The sequence below is a fragment of the Pungitius pungitius genome, chromosome 1 (genome assembly GCF_949316345.1).
Source record: "Pungitius pungitius chromosome 1, fPunPun2.1, whole genome shotgun sequence".
Lineage (NCBI taxonomy): Eukaryota > Metazoa > Chordata > Actinopteri > Perciformes > Gasterosteidae > Pungitius > Pungitius pungitius.
The window spans coordinates 5,565,441-5,580,862 of NC_084900.1; the positions used below are offsets into that span (position 1 = coordinate 5,565,441).

The 15,422-nt window shown below is 50.1% G+C and overlaps 2 protein-coding genes across 2 annotated transcripts in view; both read right to left on the bottom strand.

The window, feature by feature from the left end:
- The window catches only part of rgs12a (regulator of G protein signaling 12a), a 20,608-nt gene extending 11,931 nt beyond the window's left edge, over nucleotides 1-8,677 (bottom strand). Inside the window, exons 1-3 of the mRNA XM_062560869.1 lie at nucleotides 8,493-8,677; nucleotides 5,768-7,646; nucleotides 4,297-4,389 (exon numbers count right to left, since the gene is read on the bottom strand). Coding sequence (XP_062416853.1) covers nucleotides 4,297-4,389; nucleotides 5,768-7,594 — 1,920 coding nt within the window. The 5' untranslated portion in view covers nucleotides 7,595-7,646; nucleotides 8,493-8,677. The remainder of the gene's footprint in view (nucleotides 1-4,296; nucleotides 4,390-5,767; nucleotides 7,647-8,492) is intronic.
- A 933-nt stretch (nucleotides 8,678-9,610) lies between these two features.
- msantd1 (Myb/SANT-like DNA-binding domain containing 1) lies at nucleotides 9,611-12,149 on the bottom strand. Its single transcript, XM_037479275.2, has 3 exons — nucleotides 11,752-12,149; nucleotides 11,374-11,664; nucleotides 9,611-10,711 (listed from the first exon to the last, which is right to left on the bottom strand). The coding sequence occupies exons 1-3, from the start codon at nucleotides 12,003-12,005 to the stop codon at nucleotides 10,420-10,422; spliced, it is 837 nt and encodes a 278-aa protein (XP_037335172.2). The 5' UTR covers nucleotides 12,006-12,149; the 3' UTR covers nucleotides 9,611-10,419.
- Between the last annotated feature and the right edge of the window lie 3,273 nt (nucleotides 12,150-15,422).

Genomic DNA, 15,422 nt, shown 5'->3' on the forward strand with positions numbered 1-15,422 from the left:
ACACACACACACACACACAACACAAAAAAAAACTAGAACTTCACAGAAGGAAACTGGAACCGGTAACCACAACCCCCTCCCATCTCAATTCATTATCAGGGAGAAAGGGCCCGGGGTGGCTCAACCACACAAGATACCGCCACACCCCACTTTTTATCCTGAGTAAAAGAAAAAACACACCAGAACAGACTTCCCATCCTGAAACCCCACACTTGTAATTAGCCCTGCAGGGGGGGGTTTTGTGTGTTTTTTCTTTCTTTTTAACACCAGAGCGACTCACACGAAGCCTGATTGCCCCGACGTTTTTGAAAAAAACCTCCGGGCGCCCGAAAATAATGCCGTTGAAATATGAAAGAAACATCAGCTTTGCTGGAGGCGCCGTGTCGCCAGTGACAAAAAGGACACCGACAACTGTCGACTTCCTGTGTAATTCCCACTGACCTTACACCCCCCCCCCCCCCCGGTAATCATTTTGGTCATGCGGGAACCTGAGCCGCTTGAGGGGAGACTGAGAAAAAGAGTTTATGGCCCTCAAGGCCTGAGCCCATGACGATCAATCCGTCGGTCGTCATGGGCGTTTGGCACGCTCGACAGGTGCAGCGCTGCCCAAATGAGACTCCGGACGCTTTCCGCACACACCGGTGTACAGATGTGCTACACGGAATGGCGTGTTTCAGAATTATGGATCACTGCTTGATTTTAGAAACACCGGGACGCACGTAAACAATCGGTTCCCCCCCACCCCGAAGCCGTGAGCTCACGCAACAGCCGATGTTGTATCGTATTTAAAAAAAAAAAAAAAAAATCACACGCCAAGCCAAACCCATCCTTGTTTACCACTTTCACAGCGCGAGTTTCCGCTGGAAACCTGTGCAAACACGAGCCCCCCCCACCCCCCCCCCCTAAAAAACGACTAAAACATACGACTACATTCCCTAACCGGCCTTGTTGCTCAACGCCTGAATACGGCCACATGTACGGCTACCAGAGAGTCTGAGCGGGGGGTGGGGGGGGGGGCCCCGTCCTCTCCACGGACATGTCCCAACAGTCTCCTGGGAGGTGGTGGTAAGAGACTTTGGCCCCTTTCCCAAGCCGTTGCTCGCTGAGTACCTCCACGCCCTTGGCGGCTGACCCCGCCTTCCGTGTAGCGGAGGAATAACACCAGTTCCGCTGGGGAAAGGTAAACAGCGCGCAGGGAGTGAATCACGTGAATAAAAAAAAAAAAGAAAACAAAGAAATGGTAATCCCAAATGTCGATAGATGATGTCATCGCGGAGCTGCCGTCTAGAGATGCCGAGGCGGGGCGGGTATTTTTTCCGTGGGGACAGTTTTGGTCGAGTCAGCGACCACAGACACATCTGGGTATCTGGTTATTGGCCGCTACATATTCAGCTGGACAGTTAAAATGACTTTCTGTTGAAGTTCAGTTGTGTTAATTAACCGCGGCTTTGGAGAGAGACGTTGTTGCAATTCTTTTTAAAGACGGTTGCTGCGGAAGAGAAGGATCCATTCTGGAGGCATTTTGGAAAGACAAGCCGAGTTGCTTGGTGTTTTTCCTTCTGTAACCGCTCGCCCGGAGACCCTTCTCCGGAGCGCACAACCGTCCACCCACACTCCAGAGCCGCCCCCCCCCCCCCCGTGATGTCAGCCAGATGAAAAAAAAGTGCGTCGTGTTCTCCGCCATCACCCCGTGGTTAATCGCCGCGGGAAAACCCGCGGGGGCCCCTGCTCATCTTCTCGAAAATCATCCAACGCGAGAGAAGGATGCGTTCCACGTTCAGTTCGAGAGTCGTATCTCTACGTGCGAGGGATAGAGGGCGGGTTGTGTCGCACCGCCGTTTTCTGGTGTGAGCCAACCAAAAAGGTCACGCAGTAGTACGCGGCGCCGAGAAAAGACACGGCGTCTTGATGAAACGAGTGATTAAGAGGGCTGGTGAATCAGAGCACGGTGGCGTGCCTGGACAGGGGGGGGGGGGGGGGGGGGGCAGGAGGCAAGTTCAACTGAACTGCGTGCGAGGGGACCACCTCGGAAGACAATGGCAAGAGAGGCTCAGCTCAGGATCGCGTTCCAAACTGACCACCGAAAACCTACGACGCTCCCCCTCACCCCCTCCCCCCCCCCCCCCCCCCCCCCCCCCCCCCCGCTATGCCACACGGAGTAGAGGTCTCTGGAGGCCGCCAAGTGAGGGCCAAAAAGACTACAAAAGACAAGAGGCAGCAGTGGAAATCTGGGGTTCACTTCAAAGTCAGCGCATCCAGATATAGATGCTGGACCAATTTTCTTTTGCTGTATAGAGCCGCGCAGTGTGTGTGTGTGTGTGTGTGTGTGTGTGTGTGTGTGTGGGTGGGTGGGTGCGTGTGTTTGTGTGTGTCTGAGTGTCATGCAACACACGAGAGCTCAGCGGGCACCGGCACCAACACATTCCTCTGACAGAGCGCACAAGCTATCCAGTGTATGCGGCTCGGAGAAGAGGCTGCGGCAGGAGCGACAAAGAGCCCAAACACCGATATGGTGGCCCTCTGAGGTGTGTGTGTGTGTGTGGGGGGGGGGGGGGGGGGGTTAAAGAGAGGGGGGGGGGGGGGGCTGGAGCGATGAAAAGAAGTCAGATTTAAAAATAACAACAGCGAAGACTCGGGGATCTTCCTGGCAACACTTACAGAGCCGAGGGTCAAATTGTGCTCCATGTGGACGCCGCGGTGTGCGCACGGGCGCGCGCGTGTGGCTCCGTCCTTAGCGCTGCTCCATGCGCCGGCTGCGCGTGAACCGATCCATCCGCGTATGTGTGTGTGTGTGTGTGCGCGCGCGCGCGCGCGTCAGTCTGTGTGCGAGCGAGGAGTCGGTATTTGCGGCGCGGAGAGACAGCGCTCAGCCGTGGGGAAGAGAGCCGAGAAATCCTCACAGCTACCGGGAGTTCGAAAGCTCCGTCTCGCTGCCTCCGCTGCTCACTCTCTGTCTCCCTCTCTCTCTCTCTCGGTCGGTCTGTCCCTCCCTCTGCTCCCAGCTCCCTCCCATCTCATCTCATCTCTCTCCCTCCCAGAAGTGTCAGAATAACACGCACGTGCTCGTTCCTGCACAACGCGGCCACACGCGTCCCAAAGCGTCGGCGTCACGCGGGGGGGGGTTTCAACCCGCAGGGGTTTGTTGGCGCTGGCCAGTCGGAAAGGAAAGCAGTGACGACACTTTTGAGGAAATCCTGCCAAACCACACACGAGTCCAGAGACACCACGAACGACTTGGACACCCTCACGAGTTAAAACCACTCTGGCTAAAATGACCTGTTCTGGTTCTGTGATTTCATCTCACAGGAAGTGCACGGGTATCATCTCCAGACTTCTGGCTGGTTCTGTGCCTCCGCGTACGAGTCTTTCCACCTCATCGAAGCGGAACGTCAACCTTCTGTTTTTTTTTTTTTTTTTTTTTTTTTACACATAATAGACCCTCTTTCTCCCCGCCGGTGTCATAGCAGGTGGGTGAAGTCCAGGTTTCACACCGCGCACGACACATTATGTAACCGAGAACTCCACGCGAGACTACGCGTTTGAAAGCATCCCGCTCTCTGTCCGACCAATGGGCGGATAGGATGGAGTTTTTGATCCAGGCGACTGAATTAAAGAAAGAAAAAAAAAGGTACGGCGGTCCTTTAGTCAGAACTAAATATGTTATCTAAGTTAAATAAGAATCGAGTACCACGTGGGCGCTCGCCTGCTTTTTGGCGCCATTATGAGACGCGGGAATCGGCCGGTCTGCACGTTACACTTTTTGTGTGTTTTGAACGCAAGTCCGAATTTGGGCGAGCAGGGGAGCGGCAGAAATAGAGTTCCGCCGGAGACATTAATACGACTAAATGGCGAGCCGCGATATATATTCGGTGGTGGTGGTGCAGCAGGGCTCATTAGCGAGGCCAAACAAACAGGGCCGGGCCTCTGGTGCAAACAAAGACCACTTTGTAAGCCCCCCCCCCCCCCCCCCCACACACACACACACACACACACACACGTTTAGCAGCAAAACGCACAGTTCAAGGCCACGGAAATGATAGGCTGAAAGTGGAGCTCCTTGGGAAGCAAGGGGTTGGCCGGAGGGGGGTGACTGAATGCACACGTTAATGTAGCAGACCACTTGAAAACAACTTTTGTGGAAGACAAAAAAATATGCCAAAAAACGTATATATATATATATATATATATACACATGTGTGAATGCTGCGATACTCATAAAATTGGAGGGGAGGCAAATGCGGAAGATAAAGGTCCAGGAAATTAAAATGAAAAAGAAAAATACAACGTGCTGCCCACCTCAAGGTCATCCAGAGATCTCGCCATGCTCATCCGCTTGGAAGCGCGACGCTTGGAGGCCCGGGTGACCCCCATGCCCCAAAACCTGGAGCCCTGTGAGAAGAAAGCAGGAACAGGTGAGCAATAACATCCCAGTGTCCTCGTATTTCATCGGGAAACAATGGACTGTTTGTCCAAGTCAATGAAATTCGATTCAGATCCAGGAAGAGGTGACACACCCTGGAAACGTTACAATGGCATTTACATACGATGGCGGTCATGACCACAAGGTCCTCTTTGACAACAAACTGGTTGGTTAAACCAGAATAAAGTTTTTACCTGTACTACCACAGCCCTTTTTCAAAAGTAACAGGACAACACTGAAAAAACACCATCAGACAGACACCACCGTAGCTTCCTGCCACTCCGACCACATCTTATTATTATGATTGGAGGGGCGGAGTTTAATGGTGAAGTAGACTTGCAGAGAATTGCAGATAATACCCGCCGCATGATATGGGCTCTACCCTGTAATTTGCCCGACTTCCTGTGGAAGATTGTCTCCTTTCAGGACTAATGCGAGACACCAATAAATAGTATGAAAAACATATATATATATATATATATATAAAAACCAACATCTCTCAACACCTGGAAACTAACAGTTGAAGAGATTGAAAGAAACGGAAATTATTTGAGAAATTGTAAAGAAATATATACCACATAATAATAATAATAGATAATGGAGTTGTAAAACTGAGGAGATGATGACCAGAAGTTGAACTGGGGCCGAACCTTAAGTTACCAGAAATTAGATTTTCCGCTCCCGGCATGTTTGCACACGTGTCGTCTAATCCGCCCCCCTCCTCCCCCCCCCCCCCCCCTCGGCTGAGAGAGTAAAATAAACTCTGCCTGCACATCAGGGATCTCCCGGCGGGAGCCTCCTTGTTTCCGGGGGCTGTGTGGAGAGGGCCATCTTGTGGGCAGAGAGGATCGGTGACATAACAGTAAAATCTCTCTCTCTCTCTTGCTCTCTCTCTCTCTCTCGCTCTCTTTGTGTGCGTTTCTGACAATGACATCATTGACTTAAAACAGGTGATGCTGAGAAAAGGCGGATTGTATTTCGTTGTAGGTGCCACCAGAAACAGGCTTACCCGCCCACTCGGCGTCTGGAAAGTGTCAAACATGAATGAAGCACAGAAACAGATGTTTCGGCACTGCCTCTGCTTCTAAAGAAACAATATATGCAAGGATGTGGGAGCTCAGCGGCACTCCAGATCCTATGAAATGTAGAGGTACAGACAACTAAAGTTTTGATTTACAAAAGGTAAATCGTTTTTCTTCCTTTTTAGACAATGAGTATGTCAATTCATGCAGCCCATAACTTAGACAGCTATGTTCACACAAGATGCCAAATTGGTGCTTAAACAATGTTGGTTGCAGACCTCTTAGGTCCGACTGAATGTTTTAAACAATAAAGGGCCTTACTTACATTTTTGGTACCGTCATCTTTCCGCTGTTTGTCTCTCTGTTCCAGAAACCTTTTGGTCCACTCCTGTCTTGGAGGGAGCATCGCGGCCTCTGCCGAGTGGTACCTGTTGGAGGGGATGTGGCTCATCGGCGGGGGCAGGTTAGCGGCGCCGGTTCCGGTCCCCGGGGGGCCGAGGCTGGAGGGCCACCCGTCGCTCGGCGGAGGCTCGGCGTCAACGCCTTGGGCTTTGGACCACTTGGGCTTTGAGAACCACCTTTGGCTACCCCTGAGAGGGTCTCCAAACACGTTTGCCTTTTTATTTAAAGGCAGGGGAGGCGGTGGGGGCTTGAACTGAAACTCGAGCCTGGGCGGAGGACCTCCGTAAAACTCATGAAGGGAGTCGGGGCCCGGCAGCGACTCTGAAAGGGAATGTGTGCCGCCGCCGTTGTCGCCGTGCAGTTTTTGCCCGCTCCTTGAGAGCTTCATTGGGGGGAGGTCCTCGGCCCGGGGATAATCCCACGGGCAGCTGGGGAGGTGGGCCCCCGGGTGCTCTCGGACCGCAGGGGGGAAATCCCTGTCCGCTCTCTCCTCAGGGGGGGACGCGTTTCCAATCCCGCTGTCCCCGTTGCTGCTGGCGCTGCCCTGTTTGCCCGCGTCGGCCATCTCCCCGGCCTGCAGCTCGGTCTCCGCGTCCAGTTTGACCCGGAGCCTCTCCACGGCCTCGCCCATGTCGCTGTACAGCACGGTGACGAAGTGAAGCACGTCGTGGGGAGACGGTGGGAATTCCAGGCAGCCCGAGGCGTCCGGATCCGGAGTGCAGTCGAAGCCGAAGCGCCCGGCGATGCCGATGTGGTCCTCGTGGCTCCCCAGCTCGGGGTCGATGAAGAAGACGTGGCAGGAGGCCCGCAGGGGGCCGTCCTCGGGGATGCGACCGTCGATCACGTGCGCCGTGGTCACCAGGCATAAAAAGCGCGGGTCCTCGGCGCACACGGCCCCCAGGACCAGGTTCTCGGCAGGCAGCGCGGCCAAAACGGCCCCCGCGTCGTCACAGAGCCGCACGCAGTCGAACATGATCTTCATCATCACCAGGGTGTGGGTGCTCTGCTCCGTTCCCAGCAGCCGAATTCGCTCCCGGATGGCTTTAAGGCAGCTCTCCTCGGACTCCGCGGGGTTCAAAATCAGCTCCGTGGAGCTCAGGTAGCCCACAACCAGGGTCATGTTCAGCACGTTCCAGTCTGGATTCGCTCGGTCCATGAACACGGAGTCCTGGCCCCCGGGCGCCTCCTTCTTCCGCTGCTCGCCGAAAGGGTTGAGCTGGCGCCCGCCCCATTGCGACATGTCAGGCTCGGACACCGGCCTCTGTTTGGCGACGGCGGAGTGACTGGAATTGAAGGCGGAGTTGCTGGAATCGTGCGAGATGGCGCGGAGAACGGCGGGCTTTTGGAAAGCGCCAGGCTTCGGGCCGGTCCCGAATTTTGCGTCGTTAAGAATGGGGTTAGCCATGACGCGGCTCGCGCCGTGCACCACCAGCTGCAGGGGTCCCTCGCAGCTGCCGATCAACTGCACCACCGTCTCGTGCAGGGCGGTGGACACGTCGTTTCCGCCGATGGCCACGATGTGGTCCCCCTGTTTGAGTCCCACCAGGTCGGCGGGGCTGCCCTCCATGATGCCGCTCAACAGGCAAGGCCTTTGACCCGAGATGGTGAAGCCATATCCGGCACGACCACGGATGACCTCCACGCCCCTCAGCTCACCGACGGCGTTCAGATCCAGACGCCTCCTTGCGCCCTCGGGCTGTCCCTGTATCCTCATGGGGTTCTTTGGAGGGGCCTGTGAGATCCAGCGCATGGGAACTGAAGCTCTTGCAGGTCGCCAACCCTATTGTGTTGTTGTTGTCATCCTGCAAGACATGAGTGGGGGAAAACAGGCTTTAAGTGTTTGCCTTAGATTAAAAAAAGAAAAGGAACCATCACTACACAGGATCAGACAATAAAGTTGAGTTGCGAAACAGACATGTCGAGGTGAAATACAAATTTTAATAATTCATAATTATTCTTTTAAATTTCATGGCAATGAACCGAGTTTGGTCTTGTAGAATTGTGAAAAATTCCAATCACAGTTTCCAAATATTATGAACAAACAACAAAGATATTTAGTGAGTATATGAAGCGAAGTGAAGTTTTCACGTGTTGTACTTTCTGTTCTGCTTTCTTTTTCAAAAGACTTACTTCAATTAGCAATAAATCATTAAAAAACAGTAACTGGTCCCACCTGACCAATAAACCGGCTAATTGTTTCAGCTCTAGGTGACACGGTGTAATAATACGAGACAATCTGGTTAAGAACAGAATTATAACAAATACAAAGTAAAACTTGATGAACAGGGTGCTGCTCTGGCTCATTCTTTTTTTTACTGAGGTCAATCATAAACAAAACGAAACTCTGATATCAATCTTTTTTAACCAATTATCTGTCAAGAGATAAAGCACAGCTTGCCTGGTGCCCCCCCCCCCAGCTCCCCCAAACAGCATGCCAGCTGGCTCTCTACCCACCAGCCAGATTTAAAGGGGAATCAGCCTCTTTGGTTTCCGTCAGCCACTTTGTTTCAACTCCGGATCAAACACTATTTTGATCCGGGTAAAAATAAAAAATAAAACGCATTTAAGCTCGTTCCGGCGTTTCACTCGCATTTAACGTCAAATCACCGCAACGAGGCTGCGTGACGACAAACTTTTTAAAAAATTACCTTTTACGGAAGGGAAAAGATCCAAGAATGCTGCCACGGAGTCACGTGAAGGCTTCTGCGCGTTGGAAAGTTTACATTTTCACTTTAACCTCCCATTTTCTGTGATAAATCCGTGCGGTGATTCAGCAGCCCACATGGCATCGGGCGGAGAACACAAAGCGTCTTTCATTGTAACCATGACAGCGTAACGTCTCTGCAACACGTGACTTGCCTTCCTGGCCAATCCCCACGCACCTCTAGCCCAATATTCAAACAATTGGAGGGACGCCATTGGCTGACGCTGATGGCTGCTGACAGTCTTTATTTTGCGGATAAATCCCATTTAAAAGCATAGAGTTGTTGTTGTTTTTTTAAACGATGACACTTAAATATGAAAATGGTGGTTTTCAACTACTCACTTAGACTTACACGTGTAAGTCACCTCTTTTAATCCCTGAAACAAATTACGTTGTGTTTTAAAACGCACACAAAGATCCAATGTTCATAAGTTGTTTATGTGATAAAACCCACGCATATTTGTATTCTTACCTATATGATCCTGCTGTTTCTGCGGTATGTCTCACTCTACCTTGCATGCGGTTCTCCCCCCCCCCCTCCCCTCTCCACCTCTGTCTCTTCCACACAGGAGCAGCTGCACTTTACTGCGGTTTACCTTCGAGCTACCTCTCTGGTCAAAGGGCGTCAACGGTTGCGTCGTCACGTGGCTTTGTTACACATGTGCAGCAGCCCGCGCGTTTGCAAGGAAGAGGGTTTTCATAAAAGATGTCACCTTTTGAGAGCTGGAAAAATTGGTTGATTCTCGCCATCGTGAAGCAATTGCTTACTTTCTATGCATATTTATTATTGGTATTGTTACCTGCAATATTGAAATATTGCAGGTAACAATACAATAGAATATTTCCTTTTAAAAAAACAGTTGTGTTTCCTTATTCATGAAGCACCGACTTCTGTGCGGTTGGTGTAGTGTGCGATGAAACCAACTTAATCCCCAGTTTCTCCAAATCCTCTTAAAATGGGCTGAAAGGCAAAGACTAACATTTTGGCTTTAAAGAGGGCATGCCTTCTGTGTATTTTACAATGTAAAAAAAAAAAGAAGATCGACAATAAATAATGGTAGTCTGTGTGTTGTTTTATTTGGCAGAAATGCATACAAAAAACAGGACATCTTTGCATTCTCAAGAATTGAAATGTTAATCTGTTTCCGTGTCCGTTTGGCTTGGGCCTTAATCTTATTCTATGGAGCACAATGCATGATGCATGATGCACGATTACGCTGCATGTTATCTGTTCGGGCTTAGTCTGTCCTACTAGTGTGCAGGCAGGCAGCCATGTCCAGCGTGGTCACAGTAACGCACAATCACAATGTGCTGGATATGAACAGAAAAATGAGTCAGTGTGGACTCAAACATTTTTTGATTTGCATTCATCGCAGCTAAATACGATTCACAAAATAGATAAATATCTCTGTGGGCTTCAGCCGTGTATGTTGACCTTTTGACCACCAATTGTTTTGGTGTCTTTCATCTTGTAATTATCCTGGCAGAGTAAAAAAAAGTGACCAGATAAGTCTGTTTTTTGCAACGCTGTTTCTCCCACAGGTTTTACTTGACAAATGATCACAATATAGGATCTGATCTAATAGCTAGATCTCATAGCTATCCCTAACATAAAAGTTCACATTGGTGTCTGACACACGCAAGATGCTCAAGTGCCGGCACATGGCCAGTACGGTTATTAACACGGGTCATTCCATCCACTCCCCTTTCAAAAAACGGTTACATCAAATTACCGCACCTTCCTGCACTGATGAGAGCTACACTTTGACATTTGCATCCCAAACTGTTGAACTGAAATCCAAAATAAATATCGTTCTCTTCTCGCTCCAACAAGGCTTTAAGTGAGGCAAGACCACTTTAACCCTCATGCTTCATGGCTTCGCTGGATCTTTGACGCCGCCCTGACCCCAGGAGGCTGACACAGCGGAGGGAGGCTGGATCATCTTCTCCAGGAGGTTCATCATGCGCTCTTGCAGCTGCAGGCACTGGACCTGCAGGAGGTTCTGTTGGTGCATGGCGCGACGTACCTCCCTGCACGTCTCCTCGATGGCCCGACTCGACTTCTTCTGTTGCTGTAGCATGGCCTGCATCACCCGCAGTTTCTTCCTCTTCATGGACAGGTGCTTGTTGGCGTGTCTTTTCCTGGCTGAGGTGGGGTGAGAGCTTGGAGGACAGAGAATGGACCTTTTTAGAGCAGACCGTGTCTGTTATCCTGCATGAATAAATCCCGTCATGGAGGATACAAACCAGCTAAAAAGCTTTATATGATTGTGGAATGTATGACTTGCGGTGGTGCTTAAGCTTAAGCTGTTTTTGAAGCATGTCTTCCTTAACTCATATGTCGTTATTTTCAGTTGAGGGCAAAGTTGGGAAGCACGTCATGTTCAAATATGGGGCTTTCCCTCCCCGAAGTTCTTTCCACATGTTTCTTGTTTCTAAGTCCGAAGGGAAAACTTCAAAAGCCCTTTTCTCACATTAGCTTTTCTCTGTATTTACCTAGCGAGTCATAATGACGTGTTTACAAGTTCCTCCTTCACATCTAGTCGCTCCCCGCTCAAGTTCTGCTTGCCCCCCCCGAGGTTTCCCGCCTCGTTTGGTTCAACGCCGTGATGTGATACCAGGTGGCTATGGAGGGGGGCATTGTGGTCATGTGAAGGTGTCACACTATATGGTATTATCTCACCACAATAATGTCTCATGCACGCGCTTCCCTCTCTCAGACAACGGCATCAGGATGAAAGCTAAGCGTGTGTTGAGTGTTTTCTCTTCATATATATATATATATATATATATATATATATAGAGAGGTCAGTAATCTTTGTTACCTGGAATCCTGCGTCTCACTGTCGGAGCTCAACGAGTCCAGCTCTTGTTTTATCTCCATCTCGTCCGAGGAGCCTGTGTACTCCGGCAGGTAACCCAGCCCCCCTTCCTCGGACTGGGGCGCCGGGTTGTCTGCGGACTGGGAGGAAGTGGAGGGACCTGCGGCGGAGGCCTGAAACTCCAGAGAGCTCAGGCGCCCGTTCTCCGGCGGCTTGGAGAGGATCTTCTCGATGGCCTTGAAGTACGGCCAGTCTGGCGTCTCCCCGCTTTCACAAACCACGGTTTTCAGTCGCCTGTTAAGATGAAGAAAAAAAAAGAAAAATTAGAGGTTTTAAGTCATGCAAGCGGCTGAAGTTTGTTGTCGCACCCGCCGCCCTTGCCTGTACTGAAATGACATGTTGGTGATTTTCATCTTGATCTCCTCTTTGAAGCGCTGCTCTCCGGTCAGCTGGTAAAACCGCTGGGACATCTTCTCGTAAACCTTGGCGTTCCTCTTGCTCATTTTCAGCTCGTGGTGGTGTTCCTCCCACACGTACAGGAGGGCTTTCATTTCGCCGTCGGTCCAGTTGGGGGCCCGCCTGTGCTTCTCGCTCTGACCTCCCATCAGGTAGCTGAAACCGTCCTCTGTTGCCATTTTTGTTTGCAGGAACAGGATCTTTGGTGGTTGGGTTTGAAAGGCTTTTTACTGTGCTGAGAGCCGTGTGAGAATCTGCAAGGAGGGAGTGATACTTGCGAGCAGGCACAAACGCCGTCCTGACTCTGCCCTTCCCCCCCCCCCCCCCCTCCCCCTAGCCTAGCTGAAAGAGAACTCAAAATGGGGCCTAAGGCGGGAGAGGAATCCGGTTAAAAGCTTTTAGGGGTGTGTGATGTCACCGTGACATCAAGTTGCCTTGGCAACGACAGAGGGGGAGGCACTTGGTTTTCCCTCCCTCTCTTTTAACCACTCCCCGGCCGCTCTCCTCTTTCCCCCCTCTGCTCCGCTCCGTCGGGCAGGACAAAAAGCTTTTAGCTGAAAGGCAGCGGCGTGAGCTGCATGAGAGAGCTGACATTTTTGAAATATGAGCCTCCGGGGAAGAGGGGGAGGGGGAGGGGGGGGGAAGAGAAAAAAAAAAGAGGAGAGCTGAGGGTGTGCGTTTCCGTGGCAACGAGGGAGCCGGATTTGGTCGCCAGCCAAGGCGCCGCTTCGTTTAAAAGCTTTTAATAATAGACAAGTCCTTTTGAGACGGACGGCAGAGGTTCGGCTTCGTCTGTCTCGACGGAGGAAGATGATTCCCGTCTGCAATTTAGCCAGAAAGGCCAGAATAAAAGAAAACGCTCAGTGAAAAACTGCGAAACCCTTTAGGTGGAAATAACAGGGGGGAGAGAGAGCCACAGACCGTCGGCGCCATTGCAACCGCATGCAAAATGCTGACTGCTGTGTAATCAGCTTTCTATTCATAGCCCCAGTTTAAGGAACATGGACCCCTGCGGGGGGGGGGGGTTTCTCTGACCAGTTGAGGACCCCTCCCCCGTTTACATCTTAGCAAGGGGGGCCGATCCCCACCCACCCCCCCTCATCTCAAGCGTCCTAATCTGACATATAATGCACATTTGTTTCCCCCCCCCTGGCCTTTAAACTCCCTTCCTCTTTGTTCCCATCTGTCCTTCCAAGAGTATTCATGCACGAACGGCACACGTCACGGACCCCTCTGCAGCGTTTTGCCATTTTCTTTTGTCACCCAAGGAGTGCAGAACTGGTAAGGCACTTAAGCCCACCCTCACTTCATCTTTTTCCAGTGCCACTGGTGGCCGTCAGTGCGGCTTAACGCGGTCCCGGCCCCTGATTATACGTTCGACCCATCTGCTCCGTGGTGAACCCGACAGGCGGCCGTTGCATTTTGGAGACGCAAATTAGCATCTTGGCCCAATCCGTCACATCTGTCACTTCAGAAGAAGGTTCGAGAAATGGAGGGGCAAATGAAAGTTGATGTGAAAGGTTTGCACTTGTGGCAAAATGTGAATCAGTCTTTTTGTTATCGGGTTTTGGGGGTAATGCATTATTTTTTGTAGGGTTGTGATTGTTTGCCTTGGCGGTTCCAACCCTTGTCCGTGTCAATATCAGGTCCAAATCCTATTGCTGGGGTCCATTATAATTGTGTCTAATTATCTCCGTAATGTTTCATTCGTTAAAGTGGAAGTAATCCAGACCACTAATCCAGGGCCCAGACTAATCTACCCCCCCACCCCACGTCTTGAAGTAATATACCCACATCTACACAAACATTGTAGAATCAAACTTATATGACTGACAGGATTTGTTTTCCACTCAATTCAATTCATTTTGCTCATGGCAATCTATAACAAATTAAAGTTGTAAAGTAAATGTGGCCACTGGAAAAGTTTTGAAACATGAGTTGAACAATGAAGTGTTTAAATGTATTATTCCCAGTGCTGCCTGATGATTAATTAGAGAAAAAAAAGGAACATAATATACAAACAAGGAAAAACTGATTTCTTGTGGGGTTTTTTCCATTTCATAGTCCCACTTCTCTACACTGTAAACATTATCTGCAAACATGCATTTTATGTACCAGTTTGTGTAATGCAACATGTTTAATCTTTGAAAATATATACAAAAGCTTAAACTAAACGTACAGGTGGTTTGAAAATTATTAAAATTATACTATTGATTTAAGAAACTATGGTAGACATTATTCCATTTTATCTTTCTTTACATTACCAACTGATATATTAATGCTCTGATTAGTAATGTAATAAAATATGGCACATACAGTGTGTGGACTGATAAACCTCTCACATGAAATGAAGGAGTAAACCAGATTAAAGTTCTCTTTGAACCTTAGAAAAACGTTTAATGCAAATTTGTGCACATAAAACAAATACATAAAGTACAGTGCATACAGTAAGTCATCATCATAAAGTATAAATGCTATTGATGTCGGCCTACGTTAGTATGTCAACACATGTCGAACATCTCGTCTATTGTACGTCATAATAAACCCGGTCCACACGGGACCGAATGCAAACTAACTGGACCACTTTGGCCAAAGCTGGATCCACAAACGAGAGATAGTCTTCTGCACCAGCTCACGGTTAAAAACTACGGATGTCAATGAAAACAAATGACGAGCACGTTTAGTTTTGTAATGTAGCGCATTTGAGGCTGGTGTGTGTCCTACGCAACGATACAGGAGGTGCAAGCTGTCCGGTTCATTTTGATACTAAGTAGAAAGCTCTGTGCAAGTCTGAGCTCAGGCAAGAAGTCCAATCCTAGCTTTTTGGGGTATTTACTCCTGCTGGGGAGGGGGACCGGGGGGGGGGGGGTGTAATCCATTGTAGCCTTTCCTATAACGCAGATTACAAGAAGACATAGAAAGCTATTGAATGCGCCTCATGATTTGAGGGCGGGAACATCTAAGGAATGTCAGTTTGTGAACTAATCTAATACAAAATACTGTTAAAGAAAGGGGGGGGGGCTGGTATACGTTTGCATAAAGAACAGGCATTCAGGGGGCGGGGACAAGGACCTTCATTGAGAGGCAAACATTTTGGCAAGGTGGCGAAGACGCGCTAAACAACTGTGCTGCTGCGAGAGGCTCCACAATCCGTTCTCATAAAGTGACTCTGCTACGGTCTGGAAAGGTCTCAGACAAAATCACCAATTACAAGCCTAACCCCCCCCCACCACCACACACACACAGACAGACACACACACACACACTCCTTGGACGACGGTCGGCCGGCAGACGAGCTGAACCAGTTCTACTGTCGAATTTGCAGGACAATGCGACAGTCGTATAGCTCCATTCCCCACGGGTCCATCAACCAGCTCCGGACCATCAGCCACCCCCCTCCCCCCACTCAACAGGGGTCCTATGACTCTCAACCCCCCCCTCCCCCCACTCAACAGGGGTCCTATGACTCTCAACCCCCCCCCCCCCTCCCCCCCACTCAACAGGGGTCCTATGACTCTCAACCCCCCCCCCATCAACAACTCTATTATGTCACAAGGACATTTTTTGAACATCCTTTCTAGTCTTTATTTTATGGT